Source organism: Ammospiza caudacuta, chromosome 11 (assembly GCF_027887145.1).
Source record: "Ammospiza caudacuta isolate bAmmCau1 chromosome 11, bAmmCau1.pri, whole genome shotgun sequence".
Lineage (NCBI taxonomy): Eukaryota > Metazoa > Chordata > Aves > Passeriformes > Passerellidae > Ammospiza > Ammospiza caudacuta.
This window is the reverse complement of record NC_080603.1, coordinates 3,567,946-3,593,934: the sequence shown is the minus strand read 5'-3', so window position 1 is coordinate 3,593,934 and position 25,989 is coordinate 3,567,946. Positions and strand designations below refer to the sequence as shown.

General features: G+C 45.5%; 1 protein-coding gene across 4 annotated transcripts; it reads right to left on the bottom strand.

Moving 5' to 3' along the window:
- Positions 1 to 1,814: 1,814 nt before the first annotated feature.
- Positions 1,815 to 21,692, bottom strand: KLHL24 (kelch like family member 24). 4 transcript variants are annotated; one of them, XM_058811831.1, is made up of 9 exons: positions 21,640 to 21,692; positions 21,440 to 21,542; positions 17,843 to 17,937; positions 13,530 to 14,517; positions 8,441 to 8,625; positions 7,434 to 7,552; positions 6,218 to 6,406; positions 5,614 to 5,802; positions 1,815 to 4,479 (listed from the first exon to the last, which is right to left on the bottom strand). In XM_058811831.1, the coding sequence occupies exons 4-9, from the start codon at positions 14,447 to 14,449 to the stop codon at positions 4,279 to 4,281; spliced, it is 1,803 nt and encodes a 600-aa protein (XP_058667814.1). In that variant the 5' UTR covers positions 14,450 to 14,517; positions 17,843 to 17,937; positions 21,440 to 21,542; positions 21,640 to 21,692; the 3' UTR covers positions 1,815 to 4,278. The 4 variants fall into 4 exon arrangements, with proteins under 4 accessions (XP_058667814.1, XP_058667815.1, XP_058667813.1 ...); XM_058811832.1 differs by lacking the exons at positions 21,440 to 21,542; positions 21,640 to 21,692 and adding an exon at positions 21,005 to 21,129; XM_058811830.1 differs by lacking the exons at positions 21,440 to 21,542; positions 21,640 to 21,692 and adding an exon at positions 20,303 to 20,378.
- Between the last annotated feature and the right edge of the window lie 4,297 nt (positions 21,693 to 25,989).

Here is a 25,989-nt window from a genome sequence, read left to right as displayed (position 1 = left end):
TAAATAATTTCATTTGTCATTTCTTGTGTACAAAAGATTACATTCAGATGCAAATATTCATTGTGCCTCACAATGATCAAGTCTTGTGAGATTCTTAATGCTCTTGAATTGGGTTTTGCCCTCTTCAGTGGTAAAAAAGAACCCCACAGCAACGTGCCTATTTGGGCAATTCAGAAAAATGAAGCCCTGGTTTTCCTGAGCATTGCCACTAGCACACCATTGGCATGTCTGCATCTTTACTGCTCCAGCTGAGTTCAGTGAATTGACAAATATGAACCATTTTTACTACCTGAGTTTCAGCATCTGGAGTTGCAAACTTAGGACACCCTGGTTTCAGCAAGCCCAGCCAAACTGAACCCCCAACCACACTGGGTGTCCTCCTGCCACCTCTGAGCCTGCTCCAATGCTTTTCTCCTGTCCCTGCTCTCCAGGGCTGGCCTCAGCCCGGGCTCTGCTGAGCAGCATCCCCTGTGCCTCGGGCAGGGGGAAATGTGGAGTCACAGGCAGGGAGTGCTGCTCGTCCTGTCCGTGCAGCAAGGCAAACACAAACAGGACAAAGTGTCTGCCTGGGAGAATGAGGGCAACTCAGCTGTCTGAGGAAGAACTGAACAGGCAGCAGCATCCTTGCTCTCAAGCACAGGTGACCAAAGCTTCCTCTGGATCTCTGTCCACGTGAGCATTTCCTCTTCCTCCACCATCAGCCTCTCTCAAAAGTTTGCCATGTTAACAATACTATTTAAAAAGCTTCACTAAATTATGATAAGGGTCCATATCAACATAATCTGCTTGAACATCTCTGCTTCAGCAGAGTACAAACAAAGCTGCCTTTGATGAGAACTGCATTGGTGCCAGTCAAAGGAAAAAAATAACAGTTCAGTCTGGACCCCTTGGTGCTGGAGGGGAAGCACAGTGCCCAATCCCCCAGACACACAGTATAAAATGGAAGAGATTCCACAGATTGTGCCTGCTGAACCACTCCCAAGGAAGGAGCCTACAGCTACAACTACCAGATGAGCAGGCAATGTTCTGTGGCTGATGGCTGTAAAAGGGGAATGCCTCAGCCACAAGCCGAGGGCTACAGGCTGCACTGATCAGTAAGTGATTCAGAACCTTCCAGAAGCCTGGCTGCAAGAAAGCATCAACTGTGTCTTCAATTAACATCACACTGCTAAGAACAGAAGTGGATATCAAAACAGAGAAGAAAAATATTTACTCATTTCTGTTTAGCAGAGTGAAGACAATTTTTAGAATTTATTTTTTAGGTGTGACTTGGAGATGTTTGAGCCCTTCAATGTATGGATGGACAGAAGTTACATCTTCGTGCAGGTGCTCTAGAGCTACTACCATTTATGACGGAAATAATTTGATTATAGTAGATGACATTAATGATTTTCTATCCTAGCTGAGACAAAGGAAAAACTAAAACCAACTTGCTGCTCAAGCCCATAAACTGCAAGCATCTAGATATACATAAGAGTGAGAGGTTAAATCTTTGAATCCATCTCTACCTAAGTGAAATGCATTAGAGAACAAGTGGCTCAGGAATGCAACTTCCAAATTAATGCATCCTTCTAGAAATATGGCACATTTTCATTACGTCAAGGTCAAATTGTTCTTTTCTAGTATATCTAAAAATAACTGTTGTAAGAGAGAAGGCCATAAGTGCAAATTATTTACAGAGTAAACAAGCAAGAAGAAAAACTCACTGCCTGTTTTAAAGAAATCATTGCTTAGGTAACTGCCATTTAGCAGTGCTCCACACCTGTAACTGTTCAGCTTTGATACACATTCTGAAGAACTGTAAGCAGCACATTCTGAAGAACTGTAAGCAGAAGTTTTCTGCATCTACATTTCTGCATTTACTGGTTCATTAAACACTGTCATTTTCAAAAACAGGTAACAGTAACAGTACATAAATTGGTAAGAAAAGACAACTAAATGATAAAATTAGTCTTAAAAACCTTGGAAAGCAGTATCTTGTTATTTACAGAGTAGTGCAGTATTATAAACACAGATTAAATGACACTGTTCTATACCTACAGAATGAGCACTGTTTAAAAACAGTAGAGCATGACAACATTACAAGCCTGAATACAAACAAGAGGAAATCAAAGGAAAGGAGGATATTTTTCAAATTGCACCTGCAATGAAGTGCTCCTATAGTCTTTGTCATTTTTATTTACAACAATGGCACAAGCTATATATGCTGTTAGTACATACAGTCAGTTACAGGGCAATTACCATTGCAATCAACAGACCATATTCACAGGGACAGGAATTGCCATTTCAAAGTACAACTTGGTGAGCAAAACAGATGAAACTTAGAAAAGGATTAATTTACCTGATTCATTTATCTTACATTATATCAATGGATTTTCTTTTTAGGGCAATGTGAATGCTCAGGGACTGACCTCCTGATTACATCACTGATATGCAATGATTTGTATTTTATCAGTATTCTTACCATATCAAAAGCAGTGTTTGGTATTCAGCCAGAAACTGAAATTTGTGTCCTTTCCTGAGGTTACAAGTTAATGCATCCCAAAGTGCAGCTCCCAGTGCTCTTTAAAACTCATGACCATGTTACTGAAAATGGTGACTCCCAGTTTGGCATAGCTTCACTGAGGGTCAGAATTTCCATCTCATGAAGAAATACTCTGGGAAAACAGATGAGGAAAGTCCAGTGGAACAAACAACGTTCCAGAGATGGTGCTTGTTTTCACCCTCCTGAGCAAGCACAGAGACCAGAACCCCGAGGCCAGGGCTGGCTCTGCAGGGGTTTTATGGGGTTTTTCTGCCCTGGCACTGACCAATTTCCTTACTGGCTGCTGTCCTCAGAATTCCTTTGGAAGGCAGTTCCTGAGGTTTTTGGTGATTTACAGGAAATTGGTACACAGACAATCCTATTCATTTTCCATCTCACAAGTGCTATTTCAGTTTTTATGAACTTTGTGCCTCAACTGTACAACTGTGTACTGGAAATAAGGAATCCTAGTACAGAAATCTAGGGAGGACTTAAAAAATTACCTTTACTGAAAAAACCCCAACCCAGTAATGGTGGTACATCAAAATGCAGGTGCTTCCTAGGCTTCAGAATCACCCAAAACACGTCATATGGCTACATGGACAGGTCCAGATATTTTTCTGGTGAAAGGAGGAACCTTTTCACAATTTCTTTATCTGTGGCCAAGCAGCTTATGCAGTAGTTTAACTGTGCTACAGTAAGTGATTGTCTGAAGAAAGGCCAAGAAATACTTGCTGGATACTCTGCCATCTCTGCAGATGAGACATCCAAAAAACAATTTATAACCTGTAGGGCACAAACTCAAGTCCCCACCTCTATCACCAGGTAATTTGTAACACGATTCAGAAAACTGTGAGAATGCAGAGTTCAACATCCCTTTATTTCCTAAGTAGTTTAGACATTGCAGTGAGCAAAGAGTGAACCCCATAACTCTCAGCCTTCACCCATACTATTCAAAAAGGTAAAAACTGTGATTCAAACTTTGCCTCACAGGTGCATGTCTGAACCCACTGCTTTTCCATGTCATGTAGCCTTGTACTTCTCTGCTGGACATTTATGAGCACTATGAGTAAGTTCCACAGGGTTAATCTATACAGGCATCACAGCAGTTGTGTTGTAGTAGTTCACCAAACAGCCAGTCTGTCCTTCAGAAGAAACCATTTCTCAGAGATTCTCTTATTTGTCCAATGTAGCGTGTTTTGTTGGTGTTTTGGTTTTGCTTTGGCTTTTTGCATTGTTGTTTTTGTTTGTGTTTTTAATTTCAACCCATGCATGATGTGACAAAAAGAATCTAGTTGGTTTTAAGAATGATGCATATGAATTGTAATTGAGCTTTTTAAATTGCAGGTAATGATGCAGGATGACTCTTTGGGATTTACTTGCTTATGCATTTTTCCCATTAGTAGAACTGGAAACACCTTGAAGATATTGCTTTTAAAGACACAGGCACAGATGCTGAAGGCACTTTCCCCAAAAGCTTTCCAGGTTTTAATTACTAATGACACATAGGGCAAACTTGCTGACCACTGTCCTGCTCTCATATCAGAGCCCACAGCAGATATAACTGAACTCTGCTTACTGGATAGGTTTGTAGACTTGTTTGGTAAGTTAAATTAACCCTTTTTTCTAAAGGCACTGGATAGAATTTTCATATGACACTTAGGCAGGGAATTCCCACTTCAGGAATCTTTAAAAAGCCTGTCTTGCAGCAGACCACTGGATTCATTCTTCTTCTTTTTTCAAGAAAAGAAAAGTTACAGTTTAAAGCCTTTTTCATTATATCTATGAATGGTGACACAGCCATGATACGATACTGGCCTGGGCATGGCTGCTACTCCTGTGATAATGCCCGTGGCAGGGTCATAACAAAGAATAGTGTCTGTGGCTTCACCATTTTCCCGTCTTCCACCAAGGATATAGATTTTTCCATTACACACAGACATGCCACAATTCTCCTGTTGCAAGAAAACACAAGGGAACACAGGGTTATTTAAAAAGCAAGACTTGATTTGTGTGTGTCTGCCCCCATGCAGGAGGGCAGCACTGCCTTCTGTAAACAGCCTGGCCTACAATGTTCCCTCCTGGAAGGGCCAGTGCACAAAGCACAAAAATTAGGGAAAGCAGCAGCACAAGACTATTTCAGGTCCAAGCCTTTACTACATGGAGCTCAGATAAAGGGAACAATGGAACACTGTCCTTACCACTGAAAGATCTGAGATAGGGAAAGGAGGAGAGAACAAAGGTTTTCAGAAGAGGGACCACTGTAGGTACTATTAATGCAAAGAATGGGATAAAGGAGAAGCACCTTAGAGGAGCAACAGATAATGAACAGGGATGTAAATGTGGAGAGGAAAAAAGGCATGACTAAAACCAGTGCACAAGAAAAGACAGTGCTATGTCTTACTTGAAACAGAGACAGGATTTTATTTCTTCCTCAAAAGCAGGCACGGAAAAAATACTCAGTTAAATAGAGAACACAGATTAAAACAGAGGAACAGAGGGAAGGCTGGGGAAAAAAGAACAAATTTCTCTTAGGTAATACTATAGAATATGTGATTGGTGTTTTTAAAACACGGGGAAATGTAACTGCTGCACACACACACTTCACTACTGAGCAGACTTCTCAATCCTGCTCAGTGTCCCATGTGGAAATGAGAGAGCTCTCACTGCTCAGGTCAGACACTTTCTGTGCTATACAGTGGGGCTTTTTCACACTGTAAAAACAGCCTTCAGTACTTCCTGTTACACTGCAAGGCTTTAATCAATTATAAGGAAATTACTCCCTTCTAAATGACAACATACAACAGAATGTAATGTCTGTACAATGAAATCATCATCCACTACGCTATTCTCCAACAGTAGTACCTCTCAAGCAAAGCCTGGACTGCTGAAGAGCCAGCTGAAGAGCTACTGGTTTAGAAACTTCCTCTTCTGTGATGTTTTGAGTTACACAGATGAAGAGGTAAAGCAAGAATGGAATCAGAGATGTGATTCTATTAGGATTAAGCAAATGTATGGTTATTAAATGCCAAGATAACAATGTCAAAAAGCACCTTTCAGCTGTCTTTGGGTTTTTGATTGGTAGTTACCTGTCTGCTGAATGTATTCTGTACGTGCATCCAGTAGTCCTCAATGGGGTCATAGCAGTAAATGGCTTTGGTGAGCCCTCCAGCCACATAGATCAGGTTGTTGAGGGACACGGCCGTGATGCATCTCTTGGCAATGGGGATGGTGGCACGGAGCAACCAGGAATTGGTATCAGGATCATAAGACTGAACCTGGAAACATGAACAGGCCTTTCAGACTAAGAGGCCAGCTGAAGGAACAGCCTGGCATGCCCACACAGGTCACACAAGGAGAGACAAGGCAGCAGCGCCTCCCCAAACTCCATGTATCAATAATTTATACATACGAGCAATATTTGACATTGATTACAAACACTCCCACTTAAGAATTCACAGAACTTGTGAAGCCAATGAGAAAGACCACAGTAACAGTGTATTGCTCAATTAGCATTTTCTACTCTTTTTTGTAGAGTAGAAAATTAGCATTTTCTACTCTAATACTATTTTTTGTATTAGAATAACTCCACACTCCATCCAGCACAAAAACGCTCAAGCAGATCTCCTGCAGGACCTGGCTTTAATCCAGTTTGCTGTGAATAGAAGATGCAACCCAAGAGAGCCAACTGACCTTGTCAGAACAGGTGTTGTCATCAGGGCCACCCCCGATGACAAAGAGTTTGCCCACACAGCTGGTGACAGCTGGGGAGCTCACAGCCTCCTTCAGGGGAGCCACCTCCGTCCAGCGGTTGGAGAAGGAGTCGTAGCACTCCACACTGCTCAGGCGGTTCTGCCCATCGTATCCTCCCACCACGTACACCTGCACACAGGGGTGACAGCACATCAGCTTGTGTTTGCAGCAGCTACTGCACTTAAATATCACATTAAATCAATCTAAAGCTGATCTGCTGGCTTCGTCAAGGGACACATTGCTCACATTTATTTATACACAGGAGGAGGAGAAGAACATGGTCTGAAAATAACAGGTAAAGACTCCCTGGAGAGTTCCATTCAGTCACATGTGGAATGACACTGCAAACACATGCCAAAGCACAGTATTATTAATACTGCAGTAGAAACTTCTTCTTTGAATAGCATTTGTTAGAAAAGGCATTCCTCTGTATTTCTCTTTTTTTAGATAACATTCAACAACAGCAGCAAGCGTCCATCTGAGTTTACCTTTGCATTTCTGGCATTTTGCTTTTTCCCTACTTGCTTACTGAAGTATTTCTTCCTCTCAGTTTGTAAACTCTACTTTCTTGTCTCTTCTTTCATATTTAGGAAGCAGAGCTCCTCATTATTTGTGATTACCTTCATCCCTCTGCTTGCTTAGCTGCACGTTTCATCTCTAAGAAGACCAAGTGACACCACATGCACATCTTGTCTAACTTTCAGTAAGGGAGTCCCTGCTAGTGGTTTTATAGTCAGGCATATTTGCCTTCAAAATATAGCAAAACCTCCCATTTCCACACGACATGCGTTTGCTTAATTTCAGAGCACTATCAGTTTCTGCTAATAACAATATAAATGTAAGACAGCATTTTGAAGCACAGGCAAATCCAGATGCCCAGATGCTTCTCTGCTTCCCAAAAAACTGCTTCTTTGAAATAAGCCACTTCAATGATGAAAAAACAAAACCCCAAAAAATAGATGAGCAGTAAGATGATTATCATGTCCATGGGTAGTGTCTGATGAAAAGCCTAATTGTTTGAAGTATTTTACTTGAAAATATATTTTTTAAGTTATTAGGTATGAAATACAAAGTAATACTTAAGTATTTTCTCCTCTGTTTCCTTATATACAGCAAACATTCCCACTATAAAAAAATTAAGATATACTTCTCTTACTTTACCCAGAAGAACAGCCATTTTATGTCTCCATCTGCCTTTATTTAAGGAGGCAACTCTGATCCAAATATTAAGTTGAGAGTTATAAATCCAGACATCCCGGCTATTGATTCTTCCACCTTTAAATGAAACATATGCCAATCTGAATAATTATTGAATGGATAATGCTAATTATTGACATGCTTCTCTAGAGTGGGCAGTGAAAACTTTACATCTCCTTCTGGGATGTAATAAGAATCTACCAGTATTTATACATTACACTCAATAAGTAATTTGCAGTGGATTTCAAAGATAAAAATCACACAGTAAGTTGCTTTCCTCACACTTTCCCATAATGCTGAGATCACACCAGATTATTCCCTGAAGTTGGAATGCATGTTAATGGCTTCTGCCCAAGCCCTTCAGATTTCCTGTAGTGCTGAGACCTGGATGAGACCCCCAGAAATGCCCTGCCTGTGGCACATCCCTCCCACCCCCTCCTCTGCTCTGTGAGCATCTCCGTGGCTCCTCACTCTGTTCCAATGACACAGGCACACACACCTGAGGAGAAATTGCTTTGGTTAAACCAACACACACAGCCTGCTGGCTGAACCACCAGCTGCACCTGTAATTTCCCCTTGCTAAAGGCCTGAATGTGCTGCTGGGAGAAGCCTGCTTGGGATTTTTTATCTGTAGTTTTCCCAGCTGCTGCTGCACTCAGGCTCCTGCTGTATTTCAAAGCCTTTAGCTGGTCTTTTTAAACACAATTGATGTCCTGGAATCAGCTGTAAAAAACTGCAGATTCATGCCAAACAAGAACTCCAGAAAACACTTGTTTACAGTAAGACTGTGCTGGGGCTGGTGCTCACAGCAGCAAGTGACTTTCAGCTGAGCTTCTAGAAGTTCACAGTACAAAGATGTTCCACACTACTTAAAAAACAAACCAAAACAAGCACGCCCCACCAACAGGACACAAGGAAAACCAACCAAACAAAGAAAGAACCCTTGAATAGTTTAGGATTATTCACCTGAAACAAGGATATCATTCCGCAGAGCACACACAGCATACTCAGACTTGGTAAACTCTGGAAGTTTGGCCAGTGACTTCCACTCTCCTGTCACAGGATCATAGCACTCTGTGTAGGGCAAATTAAAGCCTCCAACTCGTTCACAGCCTCCAACAACAACTATCACCTCAGAATAACCAGTTGATCTAAAAAAGTGAACACAGAAAATTCAGATGTAGGGGATATTTATTAGTATATGGAGGCCAAACAACATTGTCTTCAAAACTCGTTGAAAATCAGAAAAAATACTATTTAGCTTTAATTTCCTAACAACAATGAAAAAAGAAAATAGAAGAAAGAGTCATTTAGCAAACAGGTTTTCACTGTTTCCAGCTGTCTCATTACACAGCAGGTTACCACACTGACAGGAGTCCTGTGTAAGTGGTGGAGCTGCACTGCACAATGTTCTGTGTAAAAACCATGTCATTAAATAACATAGAAAGCTCTTACTATAATAATATTTTTCCTTCACTGTACATGTAGATCAGAAACAGAGTTCAAGCCAAGCCAGAGACAATGAGATATACAACCTATTCCACAATGAAATCAGTCTTCATTCCCCCTCCTGAGCTTTACAAAAGTAATAATACTTTACAGCACCTAAATTTCCAAGTGTTTAAAGCAGGAGGAGTGTAGTCACTAAAATGAGGAAAACCAAAAAACCTTAGAGCCAGTGCACAGTAAAACAGAAAATAGCAGTGACAGGAGGAAACATTAAGGAATACTGAAAGAAAAAATCAAACTTAAAACCAAAAACTACAATTCAGTGGGAATAAATCAGGCATTAGACAGATTGCAATGTACCCATACAGACTTAAGTTCTATTCCACACACACTGATTATTGTTCTACTAACCAGATGCCTCTGCACTATACATATTCTATATTCACAACAGCAACAACACTTATCTAACAGAACTTAATGTACATTTGAATGTAGAGAATCAACCAACTATGTTTAATGTGCAAATCAAACTGTGACCACCTCTATTCCCCCTCTCAGACTTTTGATTTCTTGTCAGCATTTGTCAAACTTTCTTTCCAGAGCATTTTAAAATTAAAGCACTTTGCACTGACATAGTTATTTCAAGGACTGCTGTCAGTTAAGCAAAACTGAATGTAAGATTGATTTATTTTCTGATGAGCCTTTTTGTTGTGTTGTGCTTTGTACTGTGATCCCACTGTGAACAGGTATCTCATCAAGCAGACATTCATGCCATTGCTGAATACCACAGTCTTCTCTCAAAAATAAGAAGAAAAGATTTATGACTGGATTTGAGGTGAAAGTTACACAATCTGTCCCTCAAGTTCCCAACATGAACTTATGCACATATTCACCTATAAATCCTGATGAGGCTTTCCCTGTGTTGAGACATCATGAATAAAACTCGTGAGCCCTTCTATTTCCTTGTCACCACACACCAAACTGAAATATTCCATGCATGTTTTTACCCAGAATACTGTAAAGAGGCAAAGGCAATGCTAACTGCTAACATCCTACAGGATGGGAACAATGAGATGTGTCTGAGGAATGGCACTTACACACCTGAACTTGTCAGAAGAAACTCTTGTCAGCTGCTCAGCTTTGCAGTCACGCTCCTTCCTGGTTTCTATGTATTTACTGTTTACTGGTTTTTGCTTTTTTGAGGAGCAACTCTGAAAATAATCTCTCAAAGAGTAAGAGAGGAGAACTTCCTGTGCCAACAAAGCAGTACCCAGGAAAAGAACTTCCCTAAAAGCAAGACACTCATAATTTGCCCTAGAAGCAAGCCCAAAGCCACCAGCTAATTGTGTACAAAGAGGTTTGCCTGTGCATTACCTTCTAGATTAGAATTGAGGCCTCCATTCACTCACTGAAAGGATGACTGTGACAGATCATCAATCCTTGGTTTAAAACTAAATGAACCAAACAACTTTGCTCAGAGAGAGCTTTTTATGAAATGGGGTTTTTCAAGAAAATATTCATTTAGCACAGTATTTCAAATCCAAAGAGAACAAAAAAAATTTCCTAACATTTTAGTACCTATATGACCAGATTCTTTCTTCAGGTAAGAGAAATTTTCTCCATTGTATTTTCTTGAATGAGTCTCGCACTGTGCAGGTTTTATAGTTAGTTCAAAATTTTTGTTTTCAAATGACAGAGTGCACACTCACTTTTAAAAAAAGTAAAATGTGGTAGGAATACACAAAAAGAACATCCAGGCAAAGGCTAATTCCAGAAAAGAACTAAGGCTATATTTAAATGAAGGTTAGAAAAAGCTGTGACCTCAACCAGCGGTACAGGAAGCCCTTCTTGTAGCCCTCAGATGCAACAGTGTGAGCAAAGTAACACAGTTTAAAATGGGCTGTAACCACTGGGGAGACAGCATCCCACCAAGAACAGGGGCATTCAACAGAAGTGAAGGGGTGGAAGACAATCATCAGTGCCACACAATTCCATGCATTCCCAAGGACAGGCCTTCCAGGGGTCCTGAGCTCCACACACACCTCTTGAGGAGAAAACACGACCAGCACAGCATGAGCTGGACAGCAGAACTTGGGGCAGCTCAAACAGATCACATTCAAAACCATGGTAAGTTCAGAAAACAAATTACAGAAATTCAAACAAACGACAAATTCTGGTAAATCATTACTTTTTTCTTCCTCGCTGTTAAATCAATTTTGGGTAGTACATGAGGTAGCAGAGAAAATGCAAAGTGACATAGAATCCCATTTCCAAGTGGGAAAAAGAAGGAACACCATTAAAGCTTTCCAAAGGCAACCAAAAAGGACATGTTCAAATGTGTAAACAACCTAATTTCTGGTTGAGAGCACACTCAGGTGCAGGTACCAGCCAGCCCAACAGCAGCTTTGATGACAGTCTGAAGATAACCCAAAGCACACACGGTTTGGGGTACGGGAGTGTGTCACTGCTCACGGCCTGCCCTCAGCCTGCAGACCTGGTGTGTAACAACAGGAGGGACAGGACAGGCTGGGGAGCAGGAGGGACAGCCTCAAGATGTCACTGTCGCAAGCCCATACCTGAAAGGCTGTCTCAGAAAGACCTGCGTTTGCCAAGGATGCCTTAGTGGCAAAGACAACAGTTATGCCACACTGGAAACTTTTATTTAACTCTTAAATTGCCGGGTAACTCTTCACTGGCTTCAAAAATAAAAAAAAAAAAATCAAACTGAATTGCAATGTAGTCTGTTCTTTGAAAAAACATGTAGAACACATTTCACCCACGGGTGCATCCATATCCATACAAGTGATCACAATTTATATCCCAAAGTTGCACTAAAAGCACTGGTGTGGGAATTTTTTATCCTGTAGCCTGTCTCCTTTTAGAAACAGTTTATATAGAAAAGATACTGGAGGAAGGCAAGAAAAAAGGAAAGAGCTCTCCATTGTCCCCCAAAATGCCCAGAAAAGGCTGGTGAAAACATGGGGGAAGGGGGACCTGGCAACTATTTCAAAATATGATCCCTTTTTGCTATAGGCAACGGAAACAAACAGACAACAGAAACAAATGACAAAGAACTATTCCATGAATGTAATATAGAAAAGGGGAAAAAATTCCTGCTGGGATGCCAGCCAGATTTTCTCTTTGTAAATTACTTCTCTTGTTCCTACCTACTCAAACTCCCATTGCAGCTTAATAAACTCAGCAGTAAAACCAACAAACCCCCCAGCTTCAGAAATCACCTGTGTTAGGCAAGGTACTTCATCAGAGCCCCACTCTGGGTTATTCAGAATTTCAAGCACATACATCCCCCACACTGACAGAACTCCTGAGTGTATTTGCCTTCCTCAGCCAAGTGAGTAAGAAAAGCAGAACAAACACCAAACCAAACAAACACTGCAGCTCACAGCCCCCTCCAGCTGTCTGAGTTCCCCTGGTCCCTCCCTCCAGCCCAGGAACAAGCACTGCAGCAATTCCCATGCTAGGACCTCCCACGGCAGTGCACAGCCCAGAAAGCCTGGGGGGGAGCAGGGCTCAGGGACTTCAGGATGAATTTCTGCTCTCATGGCAGGATTGAGGACTGGAAAGCCACTAATGGGGCAAACACTGCCAAGTGGTTTATTTTTCCCCTTAAGCAAGCTTTAACACCTGCCAAAAAAATAAAGGTTCCCTGCAGAGTCACAGTAGAGCAATCACATATGAGTAAGAGTAAACAAAGAGGAGTAACTCCTAATACAATCTGTCTAGACCATCGTTGCATCACCTTAATGTAACATACAGTTTTATTAAAAACTGCTCAAATCAGCTGGACTTAACCATGAACTATCATCTCTACTATCGTTGACATGATGCAGGGAAAATATTTTTCAGGAAAAAATTTATAATAGCCATTGCTCATAAATGCCACTAATGGACTCTTCCTCATTTCTTGCAACCTCAGTCACCTATTTGTGTAACACATTATTAAGCAGCAGCAATTGTGAATTATTAAAATGTCACCAAATGAGCACAAAATACTTCAGGAACTGTTTCATGATTCTTTAAAAATACAATATTTGGTTTATTTACAGTTAACAACCTGTTGCTCTGCTGTCTATTACGAATACACGTGCTACTCCATCTGTAAAATATTTGTGATGTAGCAAGGAAATGCTCTGAAAACATAATACCCCATCCACATCCTTTGTGGTATACTGTACATTTACATGACTTTGTTACAAAAAGAAAGCTGGGGAAATGGAGTGGTTTTCCTGCCACAGCACAGTCACAGTAAGCTCTCTTCAAGACACTGCTACTGTAAGAAGTAACTTCAGATCATCCCTAGCAAACATGAACCTTAAGAAAGTATTTTACTTGCAAGGTAACATAACTTCACTTACCTTTTTTCAGAGCAACAAAGTGCTCTGTGTAAAAGGCCCCATTTATGCACATCCTCAGACATGTGAGCTTCATGCATGTGGGCAAGTACAAAAGTGTAACTGCAGCAGCTCCACAGTTTAGCAAAGTAAAATAATCTGCAAGAGACTTTTCTCCAGGCAAGCATATATCAAACATCAGTACATCAAATTATGTCCTTCTGCAGAAAAAAGGGTTAAAAGAATTCCCTTACCTGCGTGGCCTAGTTCTGGGAGACATCATCTCGTTTCCAAGGATGTGGTACCTCCTGGCTTCGTGCAGCAGCTGATAGCACTCTGGGGAATTCTGAATCAGCTGGTCCACTTCCACAGTCTGAACAAAGTAGTTGGGGTGCAGCAGCGGGAGCCTGACGTGCGTCAGCAGCTCGTGGAGCACGGGCCGGCGCAGCTCCACGGCGCGGTACACCCAGCGCATGACGGCCTCGAACACCAGCTCCTCCTTGCTGATCACCAGCTCGTCGCTGCAGATGTAATCGATCAGCTCGTCCTTGCCCAGCTCCAGGAACTCCTCGTGCTGGGACACGTCCTCGAAGGTCTGCAGCGCGAAGTTGCGGCACTTGGTGAAGAGCGTTTTGAGCGAGTGCGTGTCGGCGAAGCGCTGGATGCCCAGGCAGTTGCAGGGATCCAGCTGCTCCTCCAGGAACTTGGCGCAGGCGTCGCGCAGGACGCTGATCTGGAACAGGCTCGACGTTTCGAACAGGTACTGCACGTTCTCCGTGGTGATCTTCACCTTGCCCGTGTACACGTACTGCAGAAAGCAGTCCATGGCTTCGGCGAAGATGCCGTTGATCTCCACCAGCATCTCCCTGCTCTCCCTGTGGTCGTTGCAGAACATGGCTCTGAAGTAGCTGCTGCAGGCCGAGAGCACGGCGCGGTGGCACGGGAACTCGCGGCCCTCCACGCAGATGATGACGTCCGTGAACAGGCGGCTGTCGCGGAATTCATTGAAGATCTGGAGAATGCTTTCTGCGTGGGATGATCCCGAGGAGAAGTCGAAAAACTCAGGGCCTGACAAGGATTTTGGGTCCATTTCAAAGACTTTCCGCTTGGTTGCAGGGGAATCTCGTATCCCGCTCTCCTCTCTGTTCAGTCTGCGTCCCAATATTAGTACCATTGTTACATCAGTTGGCTATAGAGTCATTGAGAAAAACTTGCAGAGCTTCTCCTTCTCGGTGCAACGGTCTGAAAAATTAAAACACCTCAGTGTTCAGTATGACACACTCTGAGCTGCATCACAGGCGTTAGACACGATACTTGTTTGCTCACTCTAAGAACTGGTGACCTTTCTTGGAGGTGGCACAGGGCAAATTAGTGTGCACCTTGCCCAGGGCAGTGCAGCACTGCCAGGTGTTAAATGCAGAACATACCCAGAAAAGAGCTGTCTGGGACATGCTGGGCAATTTCTGACTGTCCCAGAATGGCTGGTACTGCATTGCTGTGCAAGATAAAAAATCTCAAGATCTCAGCTCCAGCAGATCACCGGGCTAACAGAAGCCAAAAATGTCCTGAATAATGATCAACAGCTTCAACTTTTCCCTTTCCCAGTGTGATCCTCATTTCAGCTGGAGCCTCCAAAGTACTAATATAACAGCACTAGCCAAAAAGGGGATGGGGGGAGAAGACTGAAATTTTAAAAACAAAAAATTAATTGAGTAACCACTCATTTTCATTATAAAGTCTATCATAATGAAGTCTTATAACACGAGAGCTAAATAATAACCTCTGATCTCGACAAGTAACCTTGACCATAAGTTTTTACTTGCTCACTCCTAACATCTAAAAATTAGTTCACCGATAATCTGACTTGATTAAAAATTATTGTAAACTGCTGGCACACAAAACAGAATGAAAGATGAACTACATTTTTTGTGTAAAATTACTGGAAACATGAACAAAGGGCAACTTGCTGAGTACAGCAAAATTTTGTGTTTCCAAAGCACTACTGGCAAAGAATTATTAGCAGAAGTTTTTCCTTGACCACCTTCCAGTTTCAAGTACAAGTGCAAAGGTTCCTCCCAGCATGCAAACACACACATTATCAGAACACTGAAGTTGCAGAAATCAAATACTCAAACGTTAGCATGTGCCAATATTAAAGTGTGTAGGTGAAGAAAATGCAGCTGACTTTGCAAACAATGCGCGTAAGAGTTAGTGAGAGCAATCAATCTACCCCAACTGGGCTTTTTGCCTCTCCTGACCTTAAAAATGACCTGGAGGAATGTACACCAGGACATACTGAGGTAGCAAAAGGCTGGCAAAGCACCCTCTTGGGCCTGGCAGTGGCACAATTCCAAATGCTTGTAATATTTATTTGTACGTCCACAATGCCACAAACTGAATTATTTTTAAGTTCATGGAAATTCTTTTCATGCCTCCCAAGATTTTATTCAGTTTCCCTGAATCCACAGTCAGGAAACACCAACTCCTCACGGCAACTTCATTTCCTGAGGAGCTCCCATCCTCAGAGCTGCAATTACCCAGTCCCAGACTGGCCACGTCACCACTTAATATAGAACACAATGAACGTGCTTTTTTTAAACAGCCTTTTTACACAGCACCTTTAAAAGGCACCATCTGAGCAAACAGCAAGGAAAGAATGCAGGCTGTCCCTTCACTCATTGAGAAAAGAGGCTCTAAAACTTTCCCGTTCCCAGTAAAACTTTTTACACAAATTTACAAGGTAGATTCTTGGTCTGGGGCTCATTTACCCTACAAAATATGAGTTTTAATTTGACTTAAAATAGGACCAGTTGTCACACTGATGCCTGAAAAACGCTGTTGCAACGAGCCTATCTAATAACTGATTGCTTCAGAGGGACTAACGAGGCACAAATGGACAATCTGATCTGTAGCTGACATTCTATCCCACGGATTGCACAACCACCTCACCCTGGAATGACACTGCCGATACAAAACAACAACACCAACCACCCCCAGCTGCCAAAATCCTGCACTGAACTTCAGCTGCAACTAACCAGGTACTACTCGCATGAGGAAGTGGGCAGACACAAAGCAGCAAAGGGAAATACAACAATGCAAATATAAATATAAACACAAAAGGCTCAGTTCCAGCATCACAGATTTAAATCAGATGAATTTCACAAAAGGTAATGGACCTTCTCCAAAGACAGCCTGAAATGAAAAGCAAGACCCTGATGTTGCATGAGAGGGCAAAACACAGCAACTAAGTAAAAATCCTTCAAGATGATATCTTTCTCATTATGTGAGAAGTTAAGACAGCACTGTGTTATGCAATCATTAATAACCAGAAACAAGGGCTCTGGGCTACAACTGCTCACTGAAGGAAGCAATGTCTTCTTTATGCTTGGAACATCACAAAATAAGTGGTCAGCAAACGATTTTTATTATTAATGTCCTCATGGTTTAATGAAATGGGAGAATGAAAAAAAAAATCCAGAGTAAAAACTACTCAAGGGGACAAATATTTTAAAATCACAAATAAGATACTAAAAAGGAGAAAGAACTCCAGTGCAGAACATACTGTTTTTAAATGTACTTTCCTCCAATTTCTGCCCAGCTAATTACTTCTGCAGGTTTGCTTCAGCAAAACAATTTCACAAGCCTATCAGTAACAGTGTCACATGCTCAGCTCTATCACATCTACGTGTTGCCTTCCTGCAAATCTTGCTCTAGCAGTTTTGAAATGTCACCTTCCAGCTGCCAAAGTGGGAAAAGCAGAGGGGAACCTGTGCCTGAGGCTGAGCTGGATATCTGCAAAGGGGGGAAACATGGCAGGACAGACCTGTCTGCACCTCTCCTGGATGCAGATATGCCTTATCTGCCTACAGACCCTGCACTGTAAAACACCAGTCATTCACAGAATTTAACACTCAGATCTCTTCAGTAAGTTTAAACAAAACAAAAGAAAAATACAGGTTTTTTCCCCAAAGACAAGTCCTGGGAATTATTTGATCAAAACTCAAAAAATAATACAATATCCACTGGATTGCTTGTCTGAGCAAGGGTCAAGAAGGATCTTAAGCATTTAGTTTAGTTTGAGAAACTAGAAAAGAAAAACAAATCACATGTATACTCAACAGGTTTTACAAACTATTTCCAAACACAGACATGGCTCTGACATGGATGTTACCTCACACACACGTATTTCTGAGCTAAGCTGGGTTCACCACGAGGTCAGGTTCCTCTATTTCCTTCACCTACACTATCTGTAAGCTTGTGTACACAAGCTGCTCCTCAGAAATACCCTACAGGCCCAACTCACAGGCTGCCAGAAGAGGTCTGTAACACGTTCACCCTGACACCTTCTATCAGTGAATCCCCTTACATAAAATACTGTTATGCTGCACTGAACTCCTCCTTCCCCTCCTGCAGCCCCCAGTGTGCGTTTCCCCTCTCCCCTCACCCTCAGCAGTGCCAGCAGCCGGGTTCCCGTGTGTCCCTGAGCTCCGGCCAGGCCCTCCAGCGACACCCTGTCCCCAGGTGTGCCCCAGCCCCGGAGCCCGCCCTCGGGGTGAGCTTCGAGTACCTGAGGCTGCGCTGGGCTCCTGCAGCTGCCAGGGAGGCGATGTCCAGCCCTCGTCTGCCGCTGCCAGCACCTGGCGAGGCCGGAGCGCTGACCGCCTGTGAGGGGAGAGAGGGAGCCGCTGGAAGGGCCGAGCCGGCAGCACCGGCCGGTCCCGGGTGCTGAACCCCGAACATAACCCGAGCACCCCCCAGAACCGAAGCCCAGCACGGGAACGGTGTTTTCGTGCCAGGCCTGGGAACTGTAGCTGAGGTTGGTTTTGTGATGGGAGATAAGGCGGTGGCGACGCCTCAGGTGCGCGGTTACCGAGAGGCAGAGAGAACAGACCCCGAGACAGGGGAGAACAGACCCCCGAGAGGCAGGGGGGGAACACACCCTCAGAGGCGGGAGAACGAACCCCGAGAGGCAGAGGAGAACAGACCCTGAAAAGCAGGGGAGAACGAACCCCAGGGGCCGGTGGGGAACAAACCCCGAGGGGCAGAGGGAAGAGATCCCCAGAGGCCGGGAGAACGAACCCCGAGGGGCAGAGGGAAGAGATCCCCAGAGGCCGGGAGAACGAACCCCGAGAGGCAGAGGGAACAGACCCCGAGGGGCAGGGAGAACGAACCCCGAGAGGCAGAGGGAACAGACCCCGAGGGGCAGGGAGAACGAACCCCGAGGGGCAGGGAGAACGAACCCCGAGAGGCAGAGGGAACAGACCCCGAGGGGCAGGGAGAACGAACCCCGAGAGGCAGAGGGAACAGACCCCGAGGGGCAGGGAGAACGAACCCCGAGGGGCAGGGAGAACGAACCCCGAGGGGCAGGGAGAACGAACCCCGAGGGGCAGGGAGAACAGACCCCGAGGGGCAGGGAGAACAAATTCTCCCGCAGCCCTGGGCTGAACCACCGCACGTGCTCTTCTTGTTTGGAAAGGAAGAGGGCGTGGGGAAAAAGAGCGTAACCTTTCCCTCTGACAAGAAAAACAAACGCAACATTTCGCCTTCCTTCATCTTTCTTTGTGGAGTGAAAAAGACCAAAAATGTTGTTGGTTTTGAAGAATTTTTCTTAAATAAAAATTCTTGTTTTACAAGGGATACTGAGGATTGGAATGTCTAAGATGAAGTCTTTAAGAATACTGATTAACTAGTAAACAAGAATTGACTGTGATCGAACTAATTAACATAAGAGCTCAACTGAAGAAACTTTTTATTATAATGCAGGAGACTATAGTGATTTCCAAAAAAGAAAGAATGTCAAAATTTAACAGTAATCCGAGCTAGTGACACACACACAAAAACGCCTTAAGTGGCCTCAAAAGTCACCCAGCAAAAACAGGAACTGATTTGAGCATGAGAGTCACGATTATTAAGTAGAACAAAACAAAAACAAGCATTGAAAAGGGACACCTTGAAACTGCAGAACCCTTTATGTACCGTTTTGTAAAGGAAAAGGTCCTTCAGAGGGGAAAAAAAAACAACTTAAATGGGGAAAGAAGTACGGAAAAAGCACACTGCGTAGTATTATTCATGTCTGGGTAAGAAACAGTGAAAAAGTTCCAATCCTTCCCCTTTGGCTTCGCTGTCGTTCTTGCACGTGATTCAGATTTCGCTGAACCAAACCCGACCCCGAGCCCCGGCCACAGCGTTCCCAGGGCTCCGGAGTTCAGCCAGATGCCAGCACACCCGACAGGGGCAGCGCCCGCCGGGCTGGAGCACGGCCCGGCCGCCCAAGCGACCGGGAGCGCGGCGGGGAAAGCTGCAGAACGGACCCGCCCGCGCCCAGCCGCGGCAGGGCCGGGCAGGGAGCCCGCGGGAGCCGCCGCCGCAGGGAACAGCGCGGCACCCAAACCGAGCCCAGGCCCGGGAAGCGCGGCCGGAGGCGGCGGCACAAAATGGCTCCTCCCGGCCCGCCCTCCAGCTCACCTTCACCCCGGGCCCCGCCGCGGCCCCCCCGCGCCCCGGCCAATCCGCGCCCGCGGCCCCGCCCCCGCCCGCCCGCGCGGCCAATCCGCGCCCGCGGGGGGCTCGGGGGGCTCGCGCGGACCCGCGGCACGGAGCGGCCACGGGGGCTCCGCGCGCCCCCCGCCCGCTCTGCCCGCCGGGCCGGGAGCGCAGCGCCCGCCGGGGGATCAACACCACCACCACCACCAATAAAAATAACAGAAACAACAACAACAGCAGCAGCACCGCACACCGCAGGGCACGCACCGCCGCGGGCCCCGGGGCCCCGTCGCTGCCCACAGCCCTACCCCAACGTGGCACCACCGCCGCGCGCTGCCAGCAGAGTCCCGGCCGCGCTGTCCCCTCCGCGGCGACTAACGGTGCCGGCCTATCCCGCGCCCCGACTGTCCCGCAGTGCCCTCCGCGCCTTCCCCGGGGGTTGCCGGCCCGCCGTGCGGCACCGCACCCTCGCCCTCACAGCCGGGAGCGCGCCCCGCCGCCCCGCACTCACAGCCGGGAGCGCGCCCCGCCGCCCCGCACTCACAGCCGGGAGCGCGCCCTGCCGCGCTGCGCCCCGCGGGAGCCGCCGCCGCCGGGGCCGTGGTCAGGGTTGGGGTCGGTCGGGCCGGGCGGTGGGCGCGGAGCAGAGCGGTGCGATCCGGAGCGGTGCAGCGCGCTCGGGCCTCTCCGCCGCCGGTCGCGCTGCCAGCGCCGCTCAAAACAAAGGGGCTGGCGGGGCATGTGACCTCCCAGGCACCGCACATGATGTCACCGCTCCGCGCGGCCCTGGGAGCTGTAGTTCTGCCGCCCCGCCCGGACACGGCCCCGCTGCCCGCCGGCCCTCAGCGCCCCGCGAGCAGCCGGGACAAACGGCGGGGACGGGAGAGCGATGGACGGCAGCAGCGGTGGGCGGCAGCAGCTGCCGTCGCTGCGAGCTCTTGCCATCGCCGTCCCTTTGCGGGGCAGGGGGAGCACACCCCAGGTACCCCACAAATACACCCATCCCACCCCGCCCCGTCAGCCGGCAAAAGCTTCAGGTGCACCGAAGCAAGCGGTGGCATCGGGAGGGCACCTTCCAGCGGGACAGTCCCTTGTGCCGGCTCTGGGGAGCCCTAGCGAAGCTCTCCAGCAAGAGCCGGCTCCAGACTGAAAACAACACCCTGTCTTGGGGTGGGTGTTCAGCCTACATGACCAAAACAAAAATCATTACATGAAAAAAATTAACCAAGATAGAATCTTTGTCTACCTGAGCTACAGCTCCACCCAATTAATTCAGAATTTCCAGTTCCTCTTCAACAGTAACACAAAACAGAGTGTTCTGTCCCTGCTGACCACGGAAAGCCAAGGTCATCTTTAAGCCAGCACATTAAAAGAGAGCTCTGCTGTCACAGCTGGGGGTCCCAGTGGTGGCAGCCAGTCAACTGCAAATATAAAAGCAGGACCCTGGTGTCATCGCCCTGCAATTTCATGAGCAGGTCTGAGCCTGTCCTGGAGCCCAAATTCACTTCATATCCGAAGTATTTGGACACTGGCCCATGCTCCAACACAGGCTGATGGAACATGCCTGGGAGTATGGAAATTTATTTTTGTTCTGCCCTTTAGCATAAGCAAACTCGCGAGCCCATAATGCAGAGCAGCGAGGCGAGGGCAGGGACGTGCATGCTTAAATTAAGATCATTACCTGCTACTAAACGAGGCCTTATGCAACGCTGTGCAGCTGATGTGGGCAGGTAACTGGCTCTGCTCTCCTTCCTAGAAGGATGACCTCCCCCTCCGGCCCCTTACTGCCAAGGGAAAGGAAAAAATACAAGTTCTGTTAGCTCCCCCCTACTTTGCTCTCCCAAATGTTGGCTATCAGTCCCAGGCATTACAGATCTTTACCTTTGGGTGAACCCCCGCAGTGTTCCGAGCCCAGGATGTTCCCAGGACGCGCACCCAGCCGTGTGCCCCTGGCAGCAGCCACTGTGCTCTGCCACTGAAACCTGAAGAGGAGCAGAGTGTGCTCAGGACTCCAGGGCTGACCCCCCCCGGAGCAAACCAGGCTCAGATTTTCATAGGCTAAACAAGCTCTGATTTCTCCTGGGGTCAGGTAAATTGCAGCTTTGCGAAACAGTTTGAATTATTAATTAAAATTTAAAAGGCTGAGTTCTGAAAATAAACTGAAAATGTCAATTGATTTTGGTATGTGAATGGTTTTCACACAGATCTTAAACAACTGAAACCTTCAACTATTTTCCTGCAGAGCTAAAACTCAGAACTGCTTGACTTCGTTAGAAGTGAGAGCCTTTAGTCCATTTCTCATCCTCTGCCTGGAAAAGCAAGAAGGACCCCAAACAACAAAAACTGCAAAGAGAAAATCAGCAGCAAGTTCACCGCATAGAATACAGATCTGTTGCAGTAATGTGTTTCACCCACTGATTGTAGGAAATATTAACAACCTGAACTCTTGCTTGTTACAAAAACATTAAACCCAGAAGTATATGACCTAAGAAAAATGTTTTGCTTAAAATAGATTTCTTATCCTTTATATCCTCTTGTCTGCCCCAGTTCTTTGAGTCTGTAACTCTTGGGGTCAATATGAGTATGTAGAGTTCACTTGAGAAAACATAACTGGGATTAAAGGAATGAGTCAGAGGAAGGAAAAAATCAAAACAGGATCAAGATACCTCTGCACTGGCTGGAAGCAGCTATTCTGAAGGGACTATATTTACTCCAATAAAAACTGCACGTGGCAAAAATATCTTGAGTGAAGAGGGTAAATGGAGCATTTAAAAAGAAAATACTAATTAAAAATATTCATTGAGCAATCAATCATTTCATAATGTGCTCATGGATGCATGTGGTCACATCCAGGCACTTCCAGTTCTGAAAGCCAACGTCACTGAGGATGTCTGAAATTAGGGATACTTGAGTTGCCACTACATCCTATTGCTCTTCATTCCTCTGCTAGCAGGGGCATTGGCTGTTCTTTCTCAAGCTGTGCCAAGCATTTCTCTCAAAATAAGCAGTTGTACTCTGCCTGAGAAGCTGAAACCAATTATTAAAGATTACTCATTTCTATAAAGCTTTGTTAATACTTTTTTAACAATGTAAAGTACTTGTAAAGCATTTAGGCCAGTGTTTTCCAAACAGGTCGGTGATTTTGGAGATTTTGAAGGCTTCTTCAGGGCACTGGAAAGGTTAAAACCTAAAATTAGAAGCCTGCGTGAAGGTTTTGGCATGCATCCACCAATGTTCATGTGTTTTCCTGGTGGTGTTGATTTGGATACCAGTGCTGGGCACTTTACAGACACATTTCATCGAGGCACTGGGCCACCTAAATGGTCTGTGCATTCCTCCAGGTGAAGGTATTGGCTGTTTTGGGAAGTTTGTGCCACTGTGCTCCTGGGAACTTCCCTCTGCTGTGGGGAGTGTGGTAGCTCCTCACCGGATTTTTCTAAAATTGAGGAAAACCCAAAGGTGTTCAAGTGGCTCAGACACAGAGAAAAACCCCCAAAAAGTCCATGATTACTGCTCTTGGGCATCTATGCAAAACAGTCTGGGGAGGGAAGAGGTGAAGGTGAGCCACAGGAACCAGAGGGGGAGGCTGAGGAAGGGCAGGAAGGAGAGGACAGTGTGAGCACCACATCCCTCCCCCTGATCACTGATCAGAGGGAAGAGAGCAGCATGTAACTTGGGCAACATTAAAAACCCTGAATGCAACATGGGACAGTACCACTGGATAAAAGAGAGGATTTAGACATTTGAGTTGAGAGAGAGATGAGTACAGACTGACAACTAATAACCAACACAAGGAATGTTACAAAGAGCTGTGCAACAAATGGAGCAGAGATGAAACAGATCTGTCAGTACAAGGAGGGAGAACAGATCTGACATTTGTATGAAAAGTTTTAGTGGTCAGAAAGCTTAAAAAAAAAAAAAGTGCTGCTGAGTGACATCACTGCAGAGCCTGATGCAAGTTTGCATAAAATGTAATGTTGGAAGCCATTCAGCAGGATTACAATAGTGCTGAGCAAAAGGAAAGGTGACATTACTAGGAATTTGTAAGGAAAAGCAGAAAAGTGAGTTCAGTGACTATTGCAGAATCTGCTTTTTGAGTATGCCAGAAAAAGGCATTAAGGTAAAGTAAGTAAAAGGGAAGAAATGTATTGGAATAGCATTAAAAAAAAAAAGGCTGGATGAAATGAAGATAAAGGTACAGCAAAGTCTCTTCAGTGACAAGGGGACGATTCTCCCTCTCAACTCTGCTCTTGTGAGACCCCACCTGGAGTACCGAACACAGCATGAGAAGGATATGGAACAGCTGGAGGAAGTCCAGAGGAGGCCACAAAATTGATAAGGGGACTCAGCTACCTTCCCTGTAGGACAGGCTGAGAAAGTCAGGGCTGTTCAGCCCAGAGAAGAAAAGGTTGTGTGGAGAAGTCATGGCAACCTTCCAGTACTTGAATGGGCTACTGAGGAACTCTTGGTCAGGAACTGTGGTGACAGGACAAGGAGTAATGTGTTCAAACTGAAAGAGAGGAAATTTAGCTTAGATATACAGAAGGAATTCTTTCCTGTGAGGTGGCTGAGGCACTGGAACAGATTTCCCAGAGAAGCTGTAGCTGCCCCATCCCTGGCACTGTTCCAGGGGGCCCTGAGCATCCTGGTCAAGTGGAAAGTGTCCTGGCCCAGGGCAGGGGGATTGGAATAATTGATCTTTAAGGTTCTTTCCAACACAAACCGTTCTCTGATTCCATGATTCTATTATTCTGTGATAAAAGACATCTCACAGAAATACAGAGAACACACCAAAATTTTGTAAAATCCTTCCCATGGCTCTGGACTCCTTCAGTGTCCTTTCAGTGTCCCATGACTCTGGACTCTTTTAATGTCCTGTGGGTCATGTTGACTTGAGCTGGTCTGCTGGGATAATCAACAGGTACGCCCATTTAGGCTGGAAGGCATTTTTCCAGGACCAGTCCCTTTCAGCCTCTCCTCTTCCCATGCCCTGTTTGAAATGGCACCTGCACCAGGAAATGTCATCTGCAACAAGGGTTGCTGCACTGCTACTTGCATGGGAAGGGCCCTGACAAAAAATACTCTCCTCTTCTAGTTATTTTTGCCATTTTCAGTGCCTCCTGGCTGGCTCTGTAGATCCCCCTTTCCTTTGCACACTTTTGCTGCACATGGTAGCCCTTTGCTGAGGCTGGCAGTGCTTCCCTGGGTGTCTGTGCTGCTGCAAGGCAGGAGGATGGGAAGGAATGGGGCATTCTCCAGAGCCCTGCATGCCCATGCCCAGCTGGGTGCTGTCCCCTGCCTGCAGGCTCAGTGCTCACCCCTCAGCTAGAGGCTCTGGGATTACATTGGGTTACCTACAGCACCCACAAAACATCAGTACCCTGTTTACACATTCAGCACTGCAATTAGGATTGCTATCCCACCCTGGTCCTAGGCTAGCCCATGCTCCTATCCCACGCAAATCCCCTCTGTTCCCATTCATCCCAGTGATTCCCACTCATCTTTATACTTCACTGCTGTAAGCACCCCAAAACAAGGCCCCTGCCAGCAGTCCTCCTGTGCAGAAAGTATGTGTCTAATTTTTTCCACCCAGTATCTTCCAAGCCTGGGAGATGACTATGGGAGTGTAAATTGCAGAGCTGAGAAGAATGAACATTGCATCACTGCTGCCATAAACACTGAGCTATTTCTTTTTGTACAGCACAGAGTATCGAGACACCATGAAACCAATGCCTAGCTGGGGAGATAAAGTCAGTTGTGCTGCTGTTTGTTTGATTCCTCTCTTTGGGGAGAAGTAAGAAACAAAGAAATGAAAGATGTTTGAGTTCTTGCTGGTCTCACGGGTGATGGCTTGAGGGGAGTTGTTCTTGTGGAATGGCAGACAGACACATGCAACCACTAACCCAGCAAGAGAGCAGCAGGTACCTACAAAAACAGTTCCCTGAGCCCGTGGGGTGTTATCTCTGTGTTCCCACTCAGCCCTGTAACCTCAAGCCCAACCACAGCCTCACAACTGTTTGCATTAAATATTCTCTCACAACAGTGCATTTTCACACATCCCTGCCCCACAGGCCTTTACACCATGCTTTAACCCCTTCCTTTTCACCCCTTCCCTTTACACCATGCTTTAACCCCTTCCTTTTCACCCCTTCCCTTTACACCATGCTTTAACCCCTTCCTTTTTACCCCTTCCCTTTACACCATGTTTTAACCCCTTCCTTTTCACCCCTT

Excerpts from the sequence above, each read along its gene's own strand:
- KLHL24 (XM_058811831.1), bottom strand. The coding sequence starts at position 14,449 with ATGGTACTAATATTGGGACGCAGACTGAACAGAGAGGAGAGCGGGATA. Across the intron at positions 8,626-13,529 it reads CCCAGAACTAGGCCACGCAG|ATCAACTGGTTATTCTGAGG; the intron begins GTAAGGGAATTC and ends TCACTTTTTTAG. Across the intron at positions 5,803-6,217 it reads ACAACACCTGTTCTGACAAG|GTTCAGTCTTATGATCCTGA; the intron begins GTCAGTTGGCTC and ends TCATGTTTCCAG.